The following is a 24,857-nucleotide window of genomic DNA, read 5'->3' as shown; positions in this document are numbered from 1 at the left end:
CCAGGAGCCAGCTGGGCCGGCCTCATTGGCCTCCCCTGCCCAGCCCAACTGTCCCCTGGGAAACCCCCCAGTCAGAGAGAGACTGTCCCCACATGCTGGGATTCTAGCGGGTAAGTTCAGCATTGCTCCCTGCCCAGCATCTCGCACCCACAGGACCCTCTTCGCCAATAGCCAGGCTATGGGGTGTGTGTGTGCGGGCTTTGCTGCCCCTCCCCCCTGGAGTGCAGCAGCTGCATTGTGGTGGTGATGTGTGTGCGGGGGAGCAGAGCCTGTTCTGCTGCTGCCCCCTGCTGGCTGACTCCTAACTAGCATGGGAGCATTAACCACATGCCACTTGGCCCCACCCAGCTGACAAGAAGGCAGAGCGTAGGACGGGGAGTCGGGGCCCTGGGTTCTAATCCTGTCTCTGCCGCAAATGGCTGTGTGACCTGGGCCAGTCTCTTCTAGCAGACTTTTCAAAAGTGGCCTCTGAGTTTAGGTGCTTCAGTTTTTGGGTGCCCAGCCTGCGTCCCTTAGGCCTGCATCTTGGGGTGCTGAGCACCCCCACCTCCAGCTGAACTGAAAGATTGGTTGCCCTGTATCTCTGAAAATCCAGCCCAAAGAACCTCAGCCTGAGGACTTAGCAACTGATCACTCAAAGTTAGAGGGCATTCTTGAGAACGCTGGCCTCAACTGTACCCAAGCCTCAGTTTCCCCACCTGTCATAAGGGGATGGCGCCTCCCGGGGAGTGTGAGTGCTAATGAGGGAATGTGTGCTGAGCGCCTTGGATGGCTGGTGCTGGAGCAGGGAGGTGGCCTGTTGTTGTGACATGTAGCTGTAGCTGCTTCTGTGTCCAGGAGCCTCGGAGCGGTGCAGGAGCTGCATGGCCGGCTTTAACAGAAACAAAAAATATTCCCAAAATGCACCAGGGTCTCTATGGGAACCGGTTCCAGGGGGCAAATGCTGCAGTGCCAACCCATCTGGGTTGCTAGGATGCCTGGGGCTGGGGCAGGCTTGCTCCCTGCGGTACCCGCTCCTGGCCAATGGTGAATGACTCCAGTGCTGGGCTCAGTGTGGGAGGCTGGGGCATGGGGCTCTCTCTGACCCCCCGTGTCGCTCTCGTCTCCCTGCAGCCGGCTGTGTGCACGCGGGAGCTGTGCGTCTTCTCCTTCTACACCCTGGGGGTGATGTCTGGTGCAGCGGAGGAGGTGGCCACGGGAGCAGAGGTACCAGCACTGAGCAGAGGACATCAGCAAGGGCACAGGCAGAGAGTTGGGGGGCGGGGAGCCCTGCGCCCGGGGGAGAGCTGTTAGGGAAGGAGCAGAGTGATGGTGTCACAGCAATGCCATGGCAGGTGAGAGTCCCTCGGCGTGCCTGCTCCCCTGACAACCCCAGCCCAGAGGGGTGCTGAGCTGAGCATCTCGCCCCGCCTCGGCTATAGCGGATACCTCTCCGCACCCGATCAGGGCCCTGCTTCCTGGCAGGGCTGGATCTCGCATCAGGGCCTGATCTCGCACTGGGGCAGTGGTGCTTCCTTCCCACCTTCCTCCTCCTCTCAGTCGCGCTCTCCCCGGCCCAGGTGGTGGATCTGCTTGTGGCTATGTGTCGGGCTGCCCTGGAGTCCCCACGCAAAAGCATCATCTTCGAACCGTATCCCTCCGTGGTGGACCCCAGCGACCCCAAAACACTTGCCTTTAACCCCAAGGTAAGCGCCTCATCCCACCGCTGCGAGCGGGGCCCTGGGCTGCTCCTAAGACCACGGCGGCGAGCTCCAGCTGGGGGCGCGACTCCCACTTGGGAGGGTCACTGAGCCGGGGTGTGGCGGCCTGTCCCTTCTCACTACAGACCCAGCTGCTGCCGCCTGAGGCTGGGGAGATGCCAGTCGCTCTCCTGGAGCTGGGCTGGCTCGGCAGGGCCTCGTTTTGCTGTCAGTCAAGAAGGCAGTGGTGACCACAGGCCATTTATACCCAGACATTTCCAGGTGTGACTACGCTCCAGGGGGAGGAGATGTTACCAGAGCTAGGAGACAGAGGTCCTCCTCCCACACTCCCATTGGGTTCAGGGAGTGGGGCGACTCTGCCCGGGTGCAGGAGTTGGACAGAGGGACGTAGGAATTGCCAGAGCAGATCTCAACAGAGTCTAAGCTCCTGCTGACAGCCACCGGCATCCATGCTACCAACCTGCTGTGGCCCAAAGCCAGACTCCGGAGCATCCCCGTGTGAATGGGCGGGGATTGCGTCTGATCCGCCTCCCACTCACCCTGTGGCTGCAGTGCAGCTACGATTTGCACTGGTGCAACTGGGCGATGAGGCCAGGGGTTCCCTTGACAGGACTCCAGGGTCCCCAGGGAGCTCTGACCCCTGGCATCAGGCTGGGGGCAAGGAGGACAGGCTGGGTACGTGCCCGTGTGTGCTGTGCCTGACAGCTGTCTCTTTCCCTTCCCACACTGCAGAAGAAGAACTATGAGCGTCTGCAGAAGGCCCTGGACAGCGTGATGTCAATCCGGGAAATGACCCAGGTATGGTAGCTGGTGCTACCAACACTGGGCCTGGCCTCAGGATAGACCCAAAATCCAGGCCCCTCTCTGATTCTCTCAGCCCATCCTGCCCCTCAACCCTCACCCAACGGGGCGGCTGCTTGTGTCCCCTTGCTGCAGAGGAGGTGACATTCTTGATGTTCATTATTACTCCTAGGCCCGCAGCACTAGAGGTCCCAACTGAGATCCAGGCCTCAGCGTGCTATGCGATGCACAGCCCCAGAGAAAGAACTAGGCTCTTTCCCAAAGAGACATGACCTCTCCAAGGTCAGGGGCAGGGCTGGGAGTACAGCCTGCTTCTCCTGAGCCCCAGGCCAGCGTCCCAACCCCTAGGGAGCCAGTGTCCTAGCCACGGGGCACTACTGGTGAGCCAGGTTCACTTTACTTTGTCACCCTCCTCTCCCCATGGAAGGATGTGGGCTGCAGACGCTGGTGACAGAAAACCCAGTGGCCTTGGCGCTCCGACTTAGTTATGTGACTTTCTGACTGAGATGCGCTCCTTGGTGTCCTGTGCCAGGCCCCAGCGTTAGCGCTGCCCTGTTCTTTGCAGGGCTCGTATCTGGAAATCAAGAAGCAGATGGACAAACTGGACCCTCTGGCACACCCTCTCCTGCAATGGTCAGTGCTCCATGTCCTGCTGGGCTGTGGGAGAGTGTGGGCAGAGATCGGCGAGGGGCTCATAGGATGGATGAAATGCCAGGGGGTAAAAGCACCAGCTCACCGAGGGGACCCAGTGACACTGCCCCTGGGATGAGCAATCTGGGAACAATGAGGGTTTGAGCTTCCCAGGCAGCATAGAGGCAAAGTCCCCAGGGCACGGAGCGTCAGACCCCATAGTTAGTGATGTTGTAGAAGCATGACTCTCTCTCTGGGCCAATATCAGATGTACTGCCCAGCCTCTGGTTCTCCCATGCCACCATGAGTGGCTAAAAGCTGTGCTGCTTCTCACACAAACAGCCCCTGCTTGGCCCACTAGGGCAGCATGGGTCCCACGGTGGGCAGATGGGCTGGAAATTTGTCATCGTCTCCGGCCCATTGCCAGAAACAGAGGCACCAATCCTGCAGGACTGGAGCCATGCTATCTGTGGGTTGGGTGCTGGTTTGAATTGCTAGTGAGCCTTGAAAGGCAACAGTTGAGAGGAAACACTGTTCCCCCTGAGATCATGTGGCATGGCTGGTTCATTTTTCTTTTTTCTGAAGATTTCAGGATACCCCACTGGATGGGCGGGGGTCTGACCTGCCAGGGCAGGGGGTGGGACACCATCCTGGATGGGCGGGGGTCTGACCTGCCAGGGCAGGGGGTGGGACGCCATGCTGGATGGGCTGGGGGTCTGACCTGTCGGGGCAGGGGGAGGGGCGCCACGCTGGATGGGCTGGGGGTCTGACCTGTCGGGGCAGGGGGCGGGACGCCACGCTGGATGGGCTGGGATCTGACTTGCCAGGGCAGGCGGCCGTACACCATGCTGGATGAGCTGGGGTCTGATTCAATATGTGAAGAGTAGCAGCCGTGTTAGTCTGTATTTGCAAAAAGAAAAGGAGTACTTGTGGCACCTTAGAGACTAACCAATTTATTTGAGCATAAGTTTTCGTGAGCTACAGCTCACTTCATTGATGAAGTGATGTGAAGAGTGTGGACTGGTCTGATCTAACATGTCCTAACCCCGCAGTTCTAACGGCCTCTTTCTCCTCCCTAGGATAATCTCCAGTAACAGATCTCACATTGTCAAGCTGCCTCTCAGCAGGGTACGTGGCCGCTCCCCTTTCAGGGTACGATCTCTTTCCTTTTGGGTCAGGCTGGCTGCGTGCCACCATCCCGCTCCCTCCTGCATGCCCAGTGAGCGCAGCCCTGCTCCGTATTGCCACAGTGGGCCGGAGCTTCCCTAACCCCCATTCCCAGCACAGCTCCCCGGCCCACGTGGCTGGAGCCACCTGCTGTGGGGCTCAGAGGACCAAGGCCAAGCATGATGCAGAATGCACAGAGCCTGCTTCCCAAGAGGGAGCCTGTGTGCAGATGGCAGGAGATCTGCCATGTGGCAGGAAGCAAAGGAAGCCCCCCCCTCCCACTTCCCCTCAGTGGTAACTTCAGCAATGGGAAGCCGTAAGTTCCCTTCCCTCTACAAGCTCAGCTGGTCCTCAGACCTGTAACCACCCAACCCCTCCCCTCTCTCCACCACTGGGAGCTCCTCGGCCTCTTTGACGCTCCGAAGCCTCACCTACCAGCAACCCCCCAGCTCTGCCCATGAGCAGCCCTTACCGTGAGTGTGACTCAGCCTTGCGTCAGGTGGGCTCCCTTCCCATCCTGGGGCCTGCAGTCCTCTGATACAAGGTCCCCGTGCCCCGAATGTGTCTTGTTCCCTAAGGCTCTGCCTGCACATGGGGGCTGGGGCTCTGGGGTGGGGAATCCCATCCAGTGGGACTCTGAGTATAGCTCACTCACTCCTAGGTCACTGGTAACAGCCTGCAGGCCCTGCCGAGAGGGGCAGGACTGGGAAGGTGAAAGGCTCCATCTGTGGCCATTGCTGACACTAGCCATGCAGGGAGCAGCCTTGGTTTGCTTCCACCCCACCAGTCACTGCTTGGCACCCAGTGTCCCTGAGGTGTAGAGAGGTCTGCACCATTGGGCCCTGTGCTGGCTCCTGGAGATGGTGGTGGGGTTGGGATGGGGGTTCAGCGCGGGGATGGACTTCCCTGCATGATCTCTCTCTTTTATCTCTCTCCTGCTCGGTCGCTTGCTCCCTCCCCTTTTTGCTGGTCTGTTTCCCTTGGTAGCAGCTGAAATTCATGCACACCTCACACCAGTTCCTTCTGCTGAGCAGCCCCCCGGCCAAGGAAGCCCGGTTCCGCACAGCCAAGAAACTCTACGGGAGCACCTTCGCTTTTCAGTGAGTCCATGGTGGGACGGGGCCCTTCCCCTTGGGGCAGCTCCCCACTGCTTCTTCCTGGGGGCTCCAGACCGGCTGGCACTGCTGCCCCTGGGTTTCCCTTTGCTGCTGCATGTCAGAAGAATCCCCGCAGTGGGGCCTGTCCCTGCTCTGGTAGCGATGCCCTGGCAGAGCTAGTGCCCAGAGAGAGCGATCCAAGGCCCTTGCTTCAGCAGCTGAGCAAGGTACCCAGCCAGGCAAGAGGGTCTGAGTGTACCTGGGGGAGAGCTCTGGCTACAGGCAGGCTGGGGCAATGGGGTTGCTTCTAGATAAGGAAACTTAGGGCCTGATCCAAAGTCCATTGGAGTCAATGGAAAGACCCCCATTGGGCTTTGGATCAGACCCTGTGAGCCCACCTGGCAGTGGAATGGTGGTGCTGTGTGCTAGGGAGGGGAAGGACCCTCTGTGTCAGATCAGAACCAGCTTGATCCATTGCCAGAACAGGGACTCCAGCCCCAAAGGAGCTGGCAGCTGACAGGGACCAGCTAACTTGCATTATTTTCTTACCCTGGGTGGGCAGAGGCGTGGCCAGGCCCAGATGGAACAGTGGGGGCTGCTCTTCTCAGAATCCCAGCCTGCTGCCTCAAAGCCCAGAGGTGCAGAAGGATCCAAACTTACCTGCACTAAGTGGGACCTTCCTGTGGCTGCCCGGCTAAGTCCGTGTTGTGTGGCATGGCACAGCTGGGCATTCTGGGGCATTGTGGGGCTGATGAGGTAGCACTGGGAGGCTGCCTGCATCCCCAGGGTGTGTGAGTAGGGAGCTCCTTGGGAAGGCTGATGGCTGGGTCTGCCGAAGCTCTGTCTCCATTCAGCCTGGCCCGCCATCCTGCCCAAGGCTCAGGGCCATTCAGAAGGGGAGGCTGGGCATGGCCCAGCAGAGGAGAGAGCTCTTGAGACTTTACAAAGCCGTGTCAGCCCTAGGGGAGGGTGTGTCTGTGGGTCTGACTGCCCTGGAGCAGGAGGTGTGAGTCCCAGCTGGCATGGACATAGTCGGGCGTAGCGGGAGGGGCTAGCTGCCTTGGGGATGAGGCTAGGCTATCCCCTGGGATTGTCCTCGGGGTGGCCAGCCTCTTTTGGTGCCCGCACCGCTGCAGACACGGCACCGTTTAGCGCTCTCATGGGTGCATCTGTTCCAGCTGGAAGTTCCACCTCTGGCTTTGCCATCCTGGATGTGGGTGTATGGGAGAGAGGGAGGCCCCGGGTGCTGCTCTGGTAGCAAGGGAGTGGCTGGCTGTATGTGTGCTAGGTGCCAGTGAAGGAGTGGAGGGCGGGTGCGTGAGGGGACAGGTATGAGCAGGGTGTGCACGCAGGATGGCAGCACTCGGCTGGGCTGTGTGCCTGATGTGCTGGTTCCTTGCTCTTACAGTGGATCTCACATTGAGAACTGGCATTCCATCCTACGCAACGGGCTGGTCAATGCGTCCTACACCAAACTGCAGGTAATGGTCTGGTGCCCACCCTCTGCCAGCCCTCTGACCTCATGGGCTGGGTGTGGCCACGTGCAGGTGACCTAGGCTGTCCTGGGCATTGAGGGAGCCAGTGGGTCTGAGATCCGGGCTCTGGCCTGGCTGGCATTAGAAGAGAGCCCAGCTTTGTGGGGCAAGAGCAGTGCTGGGCTGCAGTGAGCACCAGCAGCAGAGTCTCCCATTAGCGGGTTGTGCCTGGGGGAGACCTGGATTTTCACTCACAGCCCTCATGGGGAGGGTCCCATGCCCAAGGCCATGCCCTCTCCTCTTTCCACTGCAGCTCAGCTCCCAGCAGCCAACTCTCCCAAACCCACCCCGCTCCCAGCAGTGCCCAGGCACTGGCTCTGCAGGCTCAGCTGCTCCTGAGTTGGACAAGCAGACAGAAAAGTAGTTGGACAGACTGACTGGCGGGGGATGGGTGGGAAGATGGATAGACAACATGCAGGGGAGGGGCCTGCAGCATGGGGCAGATGGACAGACTGACAGCGGTGGGAAGGACCTGCAGTGTGGGGTGGATGGACAGACCAACAGGCGGGGGCAGGGCCTGCAGCATGAGGCAGATGGACAGACTGACAGGTGGGGGAGGAGTCTGCAGCGTGAGACAGATGGACAGACCGACAGGCAGGGGAGGGGTCTGCAGCATGGGGTGGATGGACAGACTGACAAGCGGGGGAGGGGCCTGCAGTCCAGCCAGTCTGTGCCCTGTTGGTTTCTCCCTGCCCTGGCCCTGGGCTGGCGGATGCAGCGCCTCCTGGGTACAGGCTCGCACCGTCTGCCTGTGTTGCTCACGCTGGTGTTTTCCTGCAAGCTGCATGGAGCAGCCTATGGCAAAGGCATCTATCTGAGCCCCATCTCCAGTATTTCCTTTGGATACTCAGGTAAGAGGCTCTCCTCTCTCCCTGTCTGTCTGTGCACCCAATGGCCCTGGAGAGCTACACGTTCCCCTCCATGCCCTGTTGCAAACCCAGCCTGGGAGGGACACTGCTGGGCTGGGGCACTTCTGGGCTCCCTGGGTAAATGGCTCGTGCCATTTGCACACCGCTCAGGCTGGGAGAAGCACGTGCAAACAGCATTTTCCAGAAGCCATGTGTATTAGAGAAGGAGAATGCAGCTCCCAGGGACACCTGAGCGGGGTTTCCCAGATGGGTGACCCTGCACAGCCTGCCCTTCAGGACTCTGGTCTGGTCTGGTCTCTGGTCGCATCTGCTTGATGCGAGGCCTATCTGCACATGTTGCTTCCAGCCAGAGCTGTGTGTGATTGGCATGAGTACCCCCAGGCCCTGCTCCTCCATCACCGCTGTGCTCCAGGCTGTCCCCCTCAGGGCTGTTGCTAAGAGCAGCTCTGTCCAGGGTGGCTGGGCAGGGTGTGCTGGTGGCATGGAGGCAGGTTTAACCTGTGGGGGAGCTGGTCCTGTGGCCTCCTGGGATTAACCCTTGCTCATGGCCTCCCTTCTCAGAGACATGCCTGCTTGGTGGTGCCAGCATGCCTGCTTTGTGGTGTGTTTGTGTGTGTGCCCGTCTCGGCCATGGCAGTCCCCACACATCGCACTGCTCCCTTATTCTCCCCTCCCCACCTCTGTAACATGCTCTGGGATATCCCACAGCCATTGGCTGGGAGTGCCAGATCTTGCCTCGGTCTGACGGGGTGATGGGTCTTCTCTGATGGGAAGTCCCTGGCTACATGGGTATCTGCTGTCACAGCCTGGTACAGTCGGGAAGGCAACTCTGCCAGCCTGTGGGGGGTCCTGGTTCTTCTCCAGCATTGCATGGCACTGATTTTGGGCAGCAGCCTCCCATGTCTGCCATGGGAAGGTGCCGTCCGTGTCTCGGGAACGGATGGACAATGAATGGCTCTCTGCAAAGCGTCTGCTTCCTGGGGAAAGCTTTGATTTTTCATCCAAAACCCAAATACCTCCTGGAAGCTCTAGTTCAGGCACCTCGTGTCCCCTTTCTCCTCTCTGGACCAGGCTCCCCAGACAGATTTTATTTCTCATGATGCATCACCCACCTCTCCAAGAGGGGAGACCGTGGTGAACAATGGGAGATGTAGTCTGACCAGGGGGTTTAGCCCATAGAACATAAGTATGACCATACTGGGTCAGACCAAATGTCCATCTCACCCAATATCCTGTCTTACTGTGTGCCAGGTGCCCCAGAGGGAATGAACAGAACAGAGCAATTATCAAGTGATCCATCCCCTGTCGTCCAGTCCCAGCTTCTGGCAGTCAGAGGTTTAAGGATGCCCAGAGCGTGGGGTTGAGTCTCTGGCCATCTTGGCTGATAGCCATTGAGAGACCTGTCCTCCATGAACATGTCTAATTCTTTTCTGAATCCAGTTATTGTTTTAGCCTTCACAACATCCCCTGGTAATGAGATCCACAGGCTGGCTGTGCATTGCGTGAAGAAATACTTCCTTATGTTTGTTTTAAACCTACTACCTATTAATTTCATTGGTTTGTGAGTTATGTGATGGGGTAAATAACACTTCCCTATTCGCTTTCTCCACAGCAGTCATGATTTTGTAGACTCTATCATATCCTCCCTTAGTAGTCTCTTTTCTAAGTTTGAGTCCCGTTTTTTTACTCTCTCCTCAAATGGAAGCTTGTCCACACCCCTAATAATTTTTGTTGCCCTTCTCTGTACCATTCCCAATTCTAATACCCCTTGTTTGAGATGGGGTGACTAGAACTGCAAGCAGTATTCACGGTGTGGGTGTACCATGGATTTATATAGTGGCATTATGATATTTTCTGTTTTTATCTCTCCCTTTTGTAATAGCTCCTAACATTGGGTTAGCTTTTGTGACTGCCACTGCATGTTGAACAAATGTTTTCAGACAACTGTCCACAATAACGCCAAGATCTGTCTTGAGTGGTAACAACTAATTTAGACCCCGGCATTTTTGTATCCACAGTTGGGATTATTTTTTTCCAATGTACATTACTTCACACTTATCAATATTGAATTTCATCTGCCATTTTGTTACTCAATCCCCCAGTTTTGTGAGATCTTTTTGTAACTCTTTGCAATCAGCTTTGGACTTAACTCTCAAGTAATTTTGTATCATCTGCAAATTGTGCCACCTCACTGTTTACCCCTTTTTCCAGATCATTTATGAATATGTTGAACAGCACTGGTCCCAGTACAGATCCCTGGGGGACACCACTCTCTCCATTCTGAAAACTGACTATTTATTCCTACCCTTTGTTTCTTATCTTTTAACCAGTTACTGATCCATGAAAGGACCTTCCCTCTTATCCCATGACTGCTTAGTTTGCCTAACAGCCTTTGGTGTGGGACCTTGTCAAAGACTTTCTGAAAGTCCAAGAAAACTGTACCGACTGGATCATATACTTGTTGACCCCCCCTCAAAGAATTGTAATAGATTGGTGAGGCATGATTTCCTTCTACAAAAATTGTGTTGACTTTCCCCCAATTTATCATGTTTATGTACCTGATAATTCTCTTCTTTACTACAGTTTCAACCAGTTTGTCTGGTACTGAAGTTGAGCTTACCAGCCTGTAATTGTCAGGATCACCTCTGGGGCTTTTTAAAAAAAATCAGCATTACATTAGCTATGCACCAGTCATCTGGTACAGAGGCTGATTTAAGCAATAGGTTACATACCACAGTTATTAGTTCTGTGATTTCACATTTGAGTTCCTTTCAGAACTCTTGGGTGAATGCCAGCTGGTCCTGGTGACTTATTACTGTTTGTTTTAGCTATTTATTCCAAAACCTCCTCTATTGACACCTCAGTCTGAGACGGTTCCTCAGAATGGCTCAGGTGTGAGGATCTCCCTCACATCCTCTGCAGTGAAGACTGATGCAAAGAATTCGTGTAGCTTCTCCATAATGGCCTTGTCTTCCTTGAGTGCTCATTCATGACCTCAAACATCCAGTGCCCTCATTGATTATTTGGCAGATGGGCTTCCTGCTTCTGAGGTGCTTAAAACAATTGCTGTTAGTTTTTGTGTCTTTAGCTAGTTGCTCTTCAGTCTTTCTTGGTCTGCCTTAGTACACTTTTACACTTGGCTTGCCAGAGTTTATGCTCTGTTTTATTTTCCTCACTAGGATTTGACTTTCAGTTTTTAAAAGATACCTTTTTACCTCTAACCACCTCTTTTACTCAGCTCTTCAGCCATCACAGCATGTGTTTTGGTTCTCTCACTGTTCTGTTGTATTATCTCTGCGGTGTACATTTAGTTTGAACCACTGTTGTGGTGTTTTAAAATAGTGTCTATGAAGTTTGCAGGAATTTCCCCCCTTGAGACTGTCCCTTTTAATGTCCATTTAATGAACCTCCTCCTTTTTGTGTGGGGTTCCCCTTTTGGACATGAAAGGCGACTGTGATGGGTTTCTGAGGCACTTTGAGGATATTACACTGGGGCCGCTAGCACTGAGCGGTTCAGCAGCGGTCACCTTTTGGACCAGACTCTGTACTCCGCTTGAGAGAACGTGGAGCACCTGGACTACAGCTGCTATGGGCACCACCGCAGCATGTCCACACTGAGCTTGTTCGTTTTCAGGTTCCCATTTTTCAGAGAAATATCAACATTTCCCATGGAAAATTTGGACAAAAATGACTTGTTTAATTTGTGTAGAAATTTGCCATAGAAAAATAACCTGCTTTCCAACGAGCTTTAATTAACACACTTCCCCCGATGTGTCTGCCAGGGCGCCCGGCTTCCTGGCTGGCCCAGTTCCCTCAGCCACTGAATCGGCACAGTGAGAAACCTGTCGCAAACTGGGAGCCCACTCCTGCCTCTCTTGCATATCTGAAGCTTTTATTGGCTTCAGGGAGTTTTACTTCCACCAGGAACCCAGGACTAGGGCCCTCGTCTCTTAGCCCCTCACCTCTCAGGCCGTTCCCATGCTGGGGCTGGCTTGGTTTATTTGGTCTGCAAAAGACTCTCCATAGGAATTCTGAAAATCTGGCTTTATCTCTTCAAAAGAGCTCAGGCCTAGATTTCTAGTGCTTGGCACCCTTCACTGGGGCCAGATTTCCCAGAGAGCCCTGCACCGACCGTACTCAGTGGGCGGAGCCCTTAAGCAAATCAAGCCACTCATTTTGGTGCCTCCCTGGGAGTGGTGTTGGAAATTCTGGTCAGAGCACCCTTCCAGCCCCGGTAAGCGGGAAAAGGCCAGTCGATTGTCCCCCTGCATTTCCCAGGAGCCCTGGTGAGATTGGCCCCTGTGGTAAGTCCCTTGTGTCTAGTCCAGCCTAGCATTATATCAGCTGCTGCCCGTGCATTATAGAGCAGTGCCTCTTGAAAGCCCCTGGCTGCACTGTCTAGAGAGCCGTCCTGCCTGGGGAATGAATGACTGTAGTGCCTCGAGGGTGCTGTCATGTCTTGGTGATAGGCATGGTATGAACACCTAGAGCGGGGGTAGCCTGGGGTCATGGCTCTGGGGAGGGTCACACGCCGGTGTCAGGGTCAGTGACCAAGCTGCATTGGTAGATGAGGTGTGTGTGTCCTGCTCTGGGGAAGGCTGTGAAGCACTGGCATGGTGGATCTGTTACTTGCCCTCCCTGCCTTGCCCTCCTTCTCTCCTCTCCACTCCGCTCACCTGGTGAACAGGGGATGTTTCCTCTTGAGTTTCCATTGGCAAATGCTTTGCCTCCCCTTCCTGCTGCAGTGGGACACAAAGGGGAGCCAAGCCAGCTAGCCTGGGAGCTGCAGCAGGGCCATGTGGAGGGAAAGCCTGGCCGCTCATCCAGGCAGCCAGCTCTGTCCCCTCTGCACAGCTTCCACATGGCTCATTGGCCACACAAGCAGCAGGGATGTGGCCAGCAGAGGAGCTGCCCTGAGTGGTAGGTCATCGCAGCTCCAGGCATTGCTAAAGAGCTGCAGCCAAAGCTGCTGGAAGCCATAGATCTCCCTCCTGGAGCAGTCTCAGCACAGTCGCCGGCATCACGGCTACTGGCCAGACAGTGCTGCCGTGGCCAGTGGGGTTGGAGGGAGAGTCCACGCAGATCCCCTCCAGGGCTTCTGCTAGCCCTTCTCTTGGTCCCATGGATTCACAGATTCGAAGGCCAGAAGGGACTGCCATGATCCCTAATCTGGCCTCCTGTCTAACCCAGGCCAGAGAGCTGGGGGACTTGCAGACTCCTGGTCCCTATTTATTCCCCTGTCCACTGGGAGGTGAACGTGGGGAGCTTTCTGATTCCCAGGGCCCTTTTACACTACTCACTCTGGGGATCTGGGGCCAGTGGGCTGATGTCTCTTAGGGCATATCAGGAAGCAAACGAGGGCAGCAGAAGCCGTGTCTGTTTAACCCCCCTCCAGCTTGAGCATCCCTGACACACATCACACTGCTGCAGGCCTTGCCCCTTAGCTCCGGAAAGTCAGACTCATTGCTACGTCGTCTGTCAAGGGCCCTGAGCCATGGATGCTTCCCAGTCGGGTTGGATCTTCACCTGGAGCATTCAGTGACAATGCACGTCTGGGGGGCCCAGACCAGGCCAGCGGGATGGCAGAGAAAGTCAGGGTGCCCCTGCTTCAGCCACAAGCACCTAGGGAGACAACTGGCTGCTCTGGGGTTCATCTGGTTTCTGTGGATTGAAGCTGCCCCATGGCAGTTTGAGGGGGCTGGGGGGAGACAGAATTTGAGCTGCAGATCCTGTTAAACTCCAGACTAACAGGGAACCACAGCAACTCCTGTTAACAAGACTCAGACCCCACCTTCAGCAGCATCACTCACTCCCTACCCTTGTCCTTCACAATGGCCCCAGGTGGTGGCAGCTGCGGGGCTCTGTTGTTCCACAGTGCATGGCCCTTTCAGGAGCACTTTATTACTATTATTATTATTAGTCTCCTCCTCCCTGAACACCTCTGATTGTTAAGCTACAGGGTCTATCATGTAACCCAGGGGTTCTCAAACGGGGGGTTGGGAGGTTATTACATGGGGGGGTCGCTAGCTGTCAGCCTCCAGCCCAAACCCTGCTTTGCATCCAGCATTTATAATGGTGTTAAATATGGTAAAAAAGTGTTTTTAATTTATAAGGGGGGGGTCACACTCGGAGGCTTGCTATTTGAAAGGAGTCACCAGTAGCAAAATTCGAGAACTGCTGATGTAGCCAGTGAGGTACATACGCAGGGTAAGACACCTGGCCTGGTGGAGCTGTGTGCCGGGCTGTAGCTCTGGAGACATGGGGTCAATTCCCAGCTCAGCTGCAAATGCCTGTGGCTTTAGGCAAATCATGTGATCTACCCTGTTTCCCAGTTCCCGAGCTGAAAGAGTGGGGCCAGTCCTCCCACTGGGGCTAAATCCATGAGTGGCTGTGGTGCTGTGGGGCCATGTTACATACCTCGCTCAGCCTTGCCTCCTAAAAGGTAGACAGCAGACTGAAGATGGTCGTCTCAGCTCTTGCCCAAATGATCTCCAGGGACACATGGCCCTTTGTGGCTACACTCACCAAATCCAAGTTAGCCCACTGCATGGTAGTTCCCACGTGCACACATCCGTTTGTGCTCCTGTATACGAGAGGGTTTCTGCACCATCGAATGTTCTTCATGGGAATGTCTGCTTGGGTCATGGCACACCCTTGGGTGTGGCAGTGCATTGCCAGGGCAATCATAGGCGCCAACTTCTGCTCCCGCTGGTGGGTGCTCGACCCCACTCTACCCCCGGCCCTGCCCCGGCTCCACCCCTTCCATGAGGCCCCGGCCCTGCCCAGCCCCCATTCTGACCGCTTCCCCAAAGTCCCTGCCCCAACTCTGCCCCCTCCCTGCCCCTATTCCGACTCCTTCCCCAAATCCCCACTCGGGCCCCGCCTCCTTTCCTGAGCGTGCCACATTCCTGCTCCTCTCCCCGCCCCCCCAGAGCGGCCAAACAGCTGTTTGATGGCAGCCGGGCAGGAAGCACTGGGAGGTAGGCGGAGGAGCGGGGAGGCGGTGCACTCAGGGGAGGAGGTGGAGGAGGAGGAGGTGGGGCAGGGGAGTAGGGAAGTTTGACTGCCGGTGGGTGCAGAGCACCCACCAATTTTTCCCCGTGGGTGCTCCAGCCCTGGAGCACCCACAGAGTCGGCGCCTATGAGGGCAGTATTGATCTGCATGGAGAGCTGGCCTCATCCTTTCGCCTCCTTCAGCAAGCAGCTATGCCTTGTGGAGCATCCTGGACACAGGATTTAGTGAGAGGAGGGCGGCCTTTCCCCAGTAACTGCTGACCTGTGCTGTTGTTCTTCCTTTATTGTCCAACAGGGATGGGGAAAGGACAGCACAGGATGCCCTCAAAGGATGAGCTCGTCCAGAGATATAACCGAATGAACACCATCCCTCAGGTAACCGGCGGTATTGCTTGCTGGGCCTTGTCCCTGGAACCCCAGCCATGCACAGCCTCTGTTTGTCCTTCTACCCTCACATCAGCCACAGGGGTATGTGCAAGACTGGCTTGTGTCATATCTGAGATGTGTTTGTGCAATCACTGTTTTTCTGTGCCTGAGGGGAGGGAATGTTGCCAAGTGGTTAGAGCAGGCGACTGGGGCTCAGGGCTCCTAGGATTTGTTTGCTGTTCTGTTGGTCTTTTGGTAAGGGCCATAACTGCTTAGTATTGGCCCAACTCTGGTCCCATTGATGTCAATGGGCGGTCAACTTCTGAAAACCCCACCTTCTGTGCCTCAGTTTACCCATCTATAAAATGTGTACACATCTATAAAATGTGTATAGTCAGCCTCACCTACCTCCCTGGACTTCCACATCTGGAGACCTGGCTTTCTACATCTATCACAGATGTTTGGTGGGATTTATTCTAGCTCCTAGTGACCATTTTCGCAAAGCATGAAGCTGATCATGTGTCCTGAGACAATTTGGCCCCATAAGTGCCGACTCCGTGGGTGCTCTGGACCTGGAGCACCCACTGGGAAAAATTGGTGGGTACTCTGCACTCACTGGCAGCTCCCCACCCCACCACCCCGCCCCAGCTCACCTCTGCCTCCACTCCGCCGCCTCCCCTGAGTACACCGCTGGGTCCTGCTTCTCCCCCTTTCCTCCCAGCGCTTGTGCCGCAAAATAGCTGTTTTGCGCAGCAAGCCTGGGAGCGAGGGGGGAGGAGGGGGTACGCGGCAAGCTTAGGGGAGGAGGCGGGGATTTGGGAGGGATCCAATAAGGGCAGGGAGTGGGGGCGGGGGCGCAAGCACTCTCCGGCCCTGACAAAAGTTGGTGCTTGTGTTTGGCCTAATTAGCAGCCTCCGGGGGAAGGACCAGGCTTGGGACAGCAGGAGCTGTGAGACAAGGCTGGGCTGCATTGGCAGAGCTGTGTGCGTGTGAGCGTGTGTGTGTGTGTGTGTGTGTGTGTGTGTGTGCAAAAATCACATTGGGGAAGAAAGCTACTAGAGCCTCCCTTGGGATAGTGCTTGGGGTGTGCTCCACTGGGATCCGATTTGGATATGGATAGAGGCCTCTTTAATTTTTTTTAATGAAGTAAATACTAATGGGAATTGTGTGATCATGGGAGACTTTAACTTCCCGGATATAGACTGGAAGACAAGTGCTAGTAATAATAATAGGGCTCAGATTTTCCTGGATGTGATAGTTGATGGATTCCTTCACCAAGTAGTTGCTGAACCGGCCAGGGGGGTTGCCATTTTAGATTTGGTTTTGGTGAGTAGTGAGGACCTCATAGAAGAAATGGTTGTAGGGGACAAACTTGGTTCGAGCGATCATGAGCTAATTCAGTTCAAACTAAATGGAAGGATAAACAAAAATAGATCTGTGACTAGGGTTTTTGATTTCAAAAGGGCTAACTTTCAAAAATTAAGGAAATTAGTTAGGGAAGTGGATTGGACTGAAGAACTTGTGGATCTAAAGGCGGAGGAGGCCTGGAATTACTTCAAGTCAAAGTTGCAGAAACTATCAGAAGCCTACATCCCAAGAAAGGGGAAAAAATTCATAGGCAGGAGTTGTAGACCAAGCTGGATGAGCAAGCATCTCAGAGAGGTGATTAAGAACAAGCAGAAAGCCTACAAGGAGTGGAAGATGGGAGGGATCTGCAAGGAAAGCTACCTTATTGAGGTCAGAACATGTAGTGATAAAGTGAGAAAGGCCAAAAGCCATGTAGAGTTGGACCTAGCTTTTTCTGTAATATACAAGTACCTGATGTCACACCTGCATGCTGGGGGATATGGGTGGGCCCAGACACATGTCCAGGGTGGTGTTTTACACAGGTTGGACCTGCGTTAAGATAGGAGGGAAGCCTTGAGAGCTGTGCAAGCATGGCTCTGGGAGGGGATCCACACCCCCAACACAGATCTGTACCTCCCTTTGCCCCAAATACCTAATTCATCCCTGTGAAACACTGAGGCCTGGTCTACACTGGCGGGGGGAGGGAAATCGACCTAAGTTATGCAACTTCAGCTACGTGAATAACGTAGCTAAAGTTGATGTACTTAGATCTACTCACCTTGGCGTCTTCACTGCAGTGAGTCAACAGCTGACACTCTCCCGTCGACTCCACCAGCACCTCTTGCTTCGGTGGAGTACCGGAGTTGACGGGAGAGTGCTCGGCAGTCGATTTATCACGACTAGATGCAATAAGTTGACCCCCGCTGGGTCGATCGCTGCCCGTCGATCCTATGGGTAATGTAGATAAGCCCTGAGTAGAAATACACTGGGTATCAATAAAACTCTCCCCCCAGGAAAAAAGTTTTAAACACAGCACATCTTGTTTCAGCAACTCCTCAGTTTCCTCCACTCCCAAGACCCCTCAACAAATCTCCATTTTCTGTTTTAAGCTGCAGATAGGTGTGTTCCTGAGCCACTGCCCCTTCCTTGTTGCTTGTCCATTTTTCTTCTTTGCAGTGTTGTTGTAGCCGTGTTGGTCTCAGGACATGAAAGACACAAGCTTCTCCCTTCCACCAACAGAAATTGGTCCAATAAAAGATATTACCTCATCTACCTTCCACCCTCTTTTGAGTGGCCAGTCCATCTGGTGATATCTCTGATATAATTGTCTTTTTCCTCTGCCTGCGATTTTGCATGAGAGTCAGAGTGTTGGAAGTGAGTCACTTGGGGATCAGCAAGCTATGTGTCCACAAAAAGATGTTCCTTTACTTAGGATCTCAAGTCACTGTGCTCCCTTTAAGTTAATCTTTCTCATCACCTCTTTGTTCATAGGTTTCATTATCCAACTAACTAAACATTCTTCTAGAAAACCAGAATTCAAATGTTCTGAGTTTGATCTGTGTCCTTTGTAAGTGTCCAGCTCTCACATCCATACAGGAGAGCTGACCATATGTAGCCCTTCAGCAATCAAGTGAAAATATTCAGTTTTGAGGACCAGCCACTAGAAGGCATGCAACACACTTTTCTTTTATCCGGATAAAACTCCATATTTTACGCACTCTCTCCAAACAGTTTGTACAACTGTTTCCTATGACAGCAGGAGAACAGTGGTAACAGGATTCCTTGGTTCTGCTCCACAAAACACTTCCAGCCCCATGGACAGGAAGTTTCATTGGCCAAAAACCAACCAAGCAAGAATATACATTTCAATAAGAAGGCACAGGGGAACAAAAGGAGACAAAGGTCTTAGCTCTTAACTCTCTAGGGCACTGAAGGAACTGTGGGCCAGGTAGAACTGTAAACTCACAAGGCCCTTTGCTACATCTACGCTCCAAGACACTTTGAATTCCAAAGGAGTTACTGTAATATCAATGCCCCACATGCACACTACATTCACTTTTCATTGGGAGCATTATTTCTGTGGACCTTTTGAGATCTGCAATAGATCCGGCAGACTTTACAGCAACATGAAACATTCTGTTCAAAGAGGAAGTTCAAGATTTGCCATCTAATATTAAAGTATGAAAATACAGTTATGCAAAGGTAGGTTACAGTCCTAAAAAGCTAAGTGTTAACCCGCTGCCTCCGCAAGTGAGAACTGTGCTGGAGCTTAAACTGTGAGTCAGCTCCCTGCCACCCAGCCTGCCCACCTCACCACACACTCCTCAAGGCTCTGCCCATGTAAGCCTTGCCTTGCTGGGACCCATCAGTGAGCCCCAGTTGTCGTGCTCCCTGGAGTCATCTCCCTGCAGTGTCAGCCCCTCTCACTGGACACTTGCATTTGCTGCCTCCAAAGAGACAGTGTGCACACCAGTTGGTTAGTTTAGCTGAAGACTCGCCCTTCACTTCCATGCACAGCACTGAGATGGTTTGGTAAGAAAACAAGAATATGTTGATTAATACAGAACAGAGATTTAAGTGATACTAAGCAAGAGGCTTGTCTGGTTACAAGCGAAACAAAAATAAAACCCGCTTTCTAGGGTTGAAAGCATAACAGATCACAAGCTTGGTCTCAGGCAATTTCTCACTTATAATCTCTTCTCAGAGACTTCAACCCCCATGGCTGAAGATCCACCTTTCACAGATTTCCAGGGCTCTGTCCTCGTTTAAGTGATAGATACTTATAATGTCTTTGTGCTGCCTCTTACAATTTCCAAAGTCTATTGTCTTTGTCTCAAGAGCCAGAAAGACTTCCTGGGTGTGCAGACTTGGAGCCCCGGTGAACTCACTGAGCGCCTTCCTCCATTGCCTGTTAGCTTGATGGCTTTGTTCACCTGATATGTAAATGTACTTTCATTGTCCTCTGCTGATCATCAAGCCGGTCAAACATTCCTTTGCCTAGGGCAGGCTGGGGTCATGCTCTGTCTCCCAAACACATTTCCAGCACACATATACAACTCTTTGTACCCTACCTGTACATGCATCATGTAATGACTTTCAGGACCAACATGTTACCAGTTTACGTATGATACCTTACGTGATACCTTTTAGAGACATGTTAGGACAACAGCATGTTGGGGTGGTGAGTGTGTCAGGCCTGATACAATTTACGGTGTAGTGGGCCCTCTGCCAGGGGGCATTGAGGGGCTCTTGGGATCCCACCCTCAGATGTGGGCTGGGCCACAGAGCCCAGAACTCAACAAATTACTGAGAACAACAAATGAAGAAAGCAGGGCTGGGGTCCAGCCTCGGTTGGGTTATCAGTGTTTATACCTCTGACATGGTCAGTATTCTTCACTGTGATTGGCTGCTCCTACGGAGTTTGGACTATGAAAGGGACAGGGCTGGCCCCTTCAAAGGCAGAGTGGTGACACAACCTGAGTGGGATGCCAGGCAGATCATGGTAACCCAGACTTTGTGGTTTGTTTGCAGACTCGATCCATCCAGTCCCGGTTCCTGCAGAGTCGGAATCTAAACTGTATAGCACTTTGTGAAGGTAAGAGGTAGAGGAAGGGGTGTCCTCACGCACCGCCTTGAGGGCCCTGGGACCCCAGGAATGGCACTGGAACAAGGTGGGGTTGGAGTGGTGGGTGCCAGAAACCAGGCTGCCTATTGCCTGTTCTCTGAGCTCAGACTGTCGCAGTGTGCCATCCCTTCCTGCTGGGTTTTGCAGCTTGTGGCCTGCTCGCTCCATGCCCTCGTGGGATGCGCTGCCCATTCACCACCTTGGCTGTCCATATGCTGGTGTCCCCTCTCTGCCACACACATGGCTGTGACACTGTGTGTCCCAGGCCTTGTGCTGTGGTGGGCATTGTTCCTCCCTCTATGTAGGAGTATCTGGGCCGGTCTGGGGGCTGGTCCATGGCTGGAGGGGACCCATACCACATTGTCTCTGGTGGAGCTTTAGCTGGCGTCACTCACTCAGGCGTCTTCTCCTGGAGACCCAGAAGGATGGTGTTAGCCCTGGCTCCTCCCCAGCAGCTTTCCCCGGTAGCAGTGAGGGTTGCAGGGGCTCTGCTACATCACATCCCCCCCTTTCAGCATGGCTGTGAGGCTGTAGGGGGCAGTGAGCCACCGTGAGCTGCGTCTGACAGGTAGGTCTTGGTCTCTTCTGTGCTGAGCCCAGTGGGTTCAGTGTCTTTGCTTTTCTCAGAGCCTGGCTGGGGAAAGGGCTTGGGGAATGGTGCTCTGGCTGGGGCTCACTCTCGGTCAGCTGATGGTTGGGCTCTGGCATGGATGGGGCCTGCCCATGGGATCTGGGTGGATCCCTGGTGGCTTCTGGGCACAGCTCCAGTGGCTGATACTGGCTTTTTAAAGCCCTGCCTGGTGGGACTGCCTGGCTGGGATCCTGCCTCCTCCCCAGGCCCCCATGTAATAGTTGAGATCAGCAGATTTGCTCTTGTGAACTCTCCCCAGAGCCAGACACCCTGCCTGGGCATTTCCAGTGCTGGGCCCCTATGCTTTGGAATTGGCTTATGCCCTCTACTGGGTCTGAGCCCACTGACTCCTGGGGCTGGTGTGATGCCTGCCTGTCCCCTCCTGGGGTTGGTGGATGGGGGGTGGGGGTGAAGGGTTTTGATCTTCACATTGGGCAGGAAACAGTTTTCTTGTCCTGTGAAACTTTGGCCTTAGAAATGTCTTCCAGTTCTAAATTGGGATGAAAAGTCAAAACTCGAAAAAGTTATGCATCAGAAATCCGAAAGCATTTTGGTTTGACTCAGTCGAACGTTTCATTGCATTAAGTCAAACCATTTTGCCCACTTTTCTTTTTTGATTTTTTACTCTAGCTGGCTTGAGTTTTGAAATGGACAGGACTTTCCAACTGGAGGAACCAGAATATTTTGTTCTGAGAAATGTCAAAATGGGCATTCTGACCGTTCAGAAACGGTTTTTCCAAATATGCTTTGGAGTTGAAACATTTGTCCAAACTTTCCCACCAGAAGTTTCGGTTTCAATGATTCTGCATTTTATTTATTTATTTTTGACAAAGAATGTTGAACTGAATCAATCCCAGCCAGCTCTAGGCTCTTTGCTTGTAGCCTAACTCCATTTCCATCAGCTCTTTCCTCGCTTGTCTGGCTGGACTGCACTCTCTTTGGAGCAGGGCCTGTCTCTTGCTGCGTGTTTATACAGTTCCTAGCACAACGGGGTCTTGATCTCAGCGTGGGCTCCTAGATGATCCAACAGTACAAATAATAATTACGATATTCAGTTGATGTTAGTCAACTCCTTTTTGTGTGTTTTGAAACATAATTGTATAGGCAGGTCCCTTGTTTTGATCCTAATGATTCCTAGAGTTTTTAAGGCCAGACCATTAGATCATGTTGTCCAGCGGTTCTCAACCAGGGACCTGGGGCCCCCTGGGGGGCCTTGAGCAGGTTTCAGTGGGGTCTGCCAAATAAACCAGAGAGCTGGGCCGGCTTTAGATTTGCTGGGGCTCAGGGCAGAGAGCCAAAGCCCGAGCTACCCGGGGCTGAAGCTGAAGCCCGAACAACTTAGCTTTGTGGGGCCCTGTGTGGCATGGGGCCTAGGGAAATTGCCCTGCTTGCTACCCCGTAATGTTGGCCCTGGCTTTTAATCTACTGGATATGCAGGAAACCAGTTGTTGTGGCACAGGTGGGCTGTGGAGTTTTTATAGCATGTTGTGGAATGAAAAAGATGGAGAACCTCCTGCATAATAAATCTCACCCCGTTACTCCTGTTGAGTGGGCCCACTTCAATGGCTTAGTTAAATGAGGTGACTGATGGGAGCGCAGCCAGGCTGCAGTAACAGGTGTTAACAGGACAGTGGGTAGATAACGGTGCAGTTCCCTGTGCCATTCCACAGCACCATGGGTGTCCTTGGCATGGTCACCCCATTATCCCTTGGTGGCTGTGCCTCTCCCAGCACTCCTGTCTGGCCTGGGGAAGCAGCCCTTCCCCCCCCACAGCCTGGTGTGGCAGGACAGACATGCCCAGGGACAGCCCCATGGGACTGGCACCCAAGGCAGGGCCCCAGCTTTGTGTGTGAGCCGCAAGGGCCGCTGGCGCCTTCTGACGCCTCCTCCCTTTGCAGTGATCACCTCGAAGGATCTCCAGAAGCACGGGAACATCTGGGTGTGCCCGGTCTCGGACCATGTCTGCACCCGCTTCTTCTTTGTGTGAGTGCCGGGGCGTGAGTGGGGAGGGGCCCTGCTCATGTGGTGGGGGCAGCTCCCTCTTTGGGGATGGGACGGCCCAAACAGCACCAGGACAGCCCAAACAGCAAGAGCATCGCGAACCATTAGTCAGCATCTCGACTCAGTCCCATGCGGGAGGGGAGAAGAGAGGAGAGCACAGTGCCCCTCACTGCCCCTGCCCCCCAGGGAGGTTGCCAGGGCCCAGCAGCATCTTGTGTGCCACCAAATGGATGCTCGAGTGCAGCCTCCAGCCCCACTGCCCCCTCCTTCCACGCCAGGCCCCCTGTTCATTACCGTTTCCTCTCCCGATGGGATCCCCTGCCCCAGCCAGCCAGAGCGGCACTGGCATGCAGCCATCAGCAGTGGGAGGAAGGTGAGCCCCAGAGCCTGCTCCCCTTGGCTCTGCACAGCTCAGGGCCTGGTGCCTGCCAGCCGGGAGCACAAGGGGGCGCTGGGTAGGAAGGTGCTGGCAGGCAGAGCCCCTGGCCCAGTGCTCAGCACCAGCATCACAGTAGAGGGGTCTGCACTCTGTCACCAGGGGGCCAGCCCTGCCGAGACAGACCCGTCTCAGAGCAGAGAGCTACGGCCAGACACTGACACCCAGGCCGCTGGTGCCTGCAGCCTGGCTCTGCTCTGGGAGGGGTGTTAGCAATGGAATGGCTCCCAGTCTGTGGCCCCACTGGCAAACCTGGGTGGTTTAGCTGGGGCTCCCAGCGCTGGGACTAGGGGCCCATTTCCCTCCTGCCAGCCCCTCGCCCAGATACAGAGTGAAGTGCCTATCTTTGCAATCAGAGACCTCCCCCTCTGTCCGAGGGCCTGGAGACCCCAGCTCTGCTCCCCTTGATGGGGGCGTGGCCCTGGGAGGACAGAGCTGGGGGTGGGGGTGTTATTGCTGGAGCAGGGACATGCTGGCAATGGACACTCTGGGAAGCTCTGGGTAACCTCTGAGTCCCCCCTCATAGTGCTTTCCCTGCCTCGCCCCTCCCAGGTACGAAGATGGACAAGTAGGAGACGCCAATATAAACACTCAGGACCCCAAGATCCAGAAGGAAATCATGCGCGTGATTGGAACTCAGGTCTACACAAACTGAGGGGCACCTGCGGAGCCCACGCTATTCGCACAGGGAGCCGCTCCCCCTGGCACAGGCAGAGAGGAGCCGGGTGTCCGAGGCTGCCAAAAGGAGCAATGAAAACACTGGCTTCAGGAAGGAAACAGACAGGTGTGGGGGTGGAGTGAGGGCCTCAGCATCCTCCTGGGAGCAGGACTCTGCCGCTTCAGCCAGCACCACATCTGGAGGACAATGGCTCCGTTGCCACATCTGGGAAGCAGAGGTGCGACTGTGGGTCAGGTTTCCCAGCTGGTTCCCTCCTGTCTGTGCATAGATGTATAGCAGAGGACGCAGCCAGGGCGGGTTTGTTGATATTTTCCCATTCTCCCCCTGCCCTGATCTCCCTGTATCCCAGCACTGAGCAGGAGCCATGGGCACGTCCTGCCTCATGTGCCTGCCCTTGGACCTGGGCGTTGCCCCTGGGCACGTGGCCGTTCTCAAGTTTACAGCAATGACATTTTTAACAACAATAAAAACAAAGCAAAAAAAAAAAAGGTTTTAGCTTATTAAAGTTCTTTAAAAAACTGTCCCCGACTCTGCCTTTGTGAATGGGCCTCTGATGTGAATGTTGTGGCCACCATGAGTGGTTGGGCCATACAGAGGTAACAGCCTACTACTGCAGCCAGTTAGTGGCTTTGCTGGTTTAGTTCCAGTGGTAGCAGGCTGAGCTTCAGTGTGGAAGCTCCTGTGCTTCTGAAGTGCAGCGGGGGTGGTTACACTGGCGTTTGAACCCAGGGGCTGGTTGTGTCACTGTAAGTAGCAGGGTGGTGCGGTGCCGATTGGTCTGATCAGAGGAACAGCTGCAGTAGGTTCAGTGGCTTTGCTCGGTGGCTCATCCATTCAACAGAGCCTTGCTGGGACAGTGCAGTGAGACTTCTGTGGCACAGCAGTGCCAGCCACAAGTTATGATGAGCTGTGAGCCCAGCTCTCTGCCCAAGGGGCACCAAGAATGGTCAAGCCATAG

At 54.3% G+C, this 24,857-nt stretch overlaps 1 protein-coding gene across 14 annotated transcripts in view; it reads left to right on the top strand.

Moving 5' to 3' along the window:
- PARP6 (poly(ADP-ribose) polymerase family member 6) overlaps positions 1–24,409 on the top strand; it is a 51,824-nt gene extending 27,415 nt beyond the window's left edge. For 5 of the 14 annotated variants that reach the window (XM_073363149.2, XM_073363158.2, XM_073363153.2 and 2 more), the window contains 12 exons: positions 1,114–1,206; positions 1,560–1,685; positions 2,433–2,498; positions 3,067–3,134; positions 4,211–4,283; positions 5,286–5,398; positions 6,804–6,876; positions 7,712–7,781; positions 15,109–15,188; positions 20,059–20,122; positions 22,682–22,766; positions 23,773–24,407. In XM_073363149.2, coding sequence (XP_073219250.1) covers positions 1,114–1,206; positions 1,560–1,685; positions 2,433–2,498; positions 3,067–3,134; positions 4,211–4,283; positions 5,286–5,398; positions 6,804–6,876; positions 7,712–7,781; positions 15,109–15,188; positions 20,059–20,122; positions 22,682–22,766; positions 23,773–23,875 — 1,014 coding nt within the window. In that variant the 3' untranslated portion in view covers positions 23,876–24,407. Of the gene's footprint in view, positions 1–1,113; positions 1,207–1,559; positions 1,686–2,432; positions 2,499–3,066; positions 3,135–4,210; positions 4,284–5,285; positions 5,399–6,803; positions 6,877–7,711; positions 7,782–10,129; positions 10,293–15,108; positions 15,189–20,058; positions 20,123–22,681; positions 22,767–23,772 lie in introns of those variants that run through there. The other 9 variants (XM_073363155.2, XM_073363152.2, XM_073363154.2 and 6 more) reach the window with 7 other exon arrangements.
- Positions 24,410–24,857: the final 448 nt, after the last annotated feature.

The sequence above is a fragment of the Lepidochelys kempii genome, chromosome 10 (assembly GCF_965140285.1).
Source record: "Lepidochelys kempii isolate rLepKem1 chromosome 10, rLepKem1.hap1, whole genome shotgun sequence".
Classification (NCBI taxonomy): Eukaryota; Metazoa; Chordata; order Testudines; family Cheloniidae; genus Lepidochelys; species Lepidochelys kempii.
The sequence above is the reverse complement of the archived record's forward strand: the minus strand, read 5'-3'. Positions and strand labels throughout refer to the sequence as shown.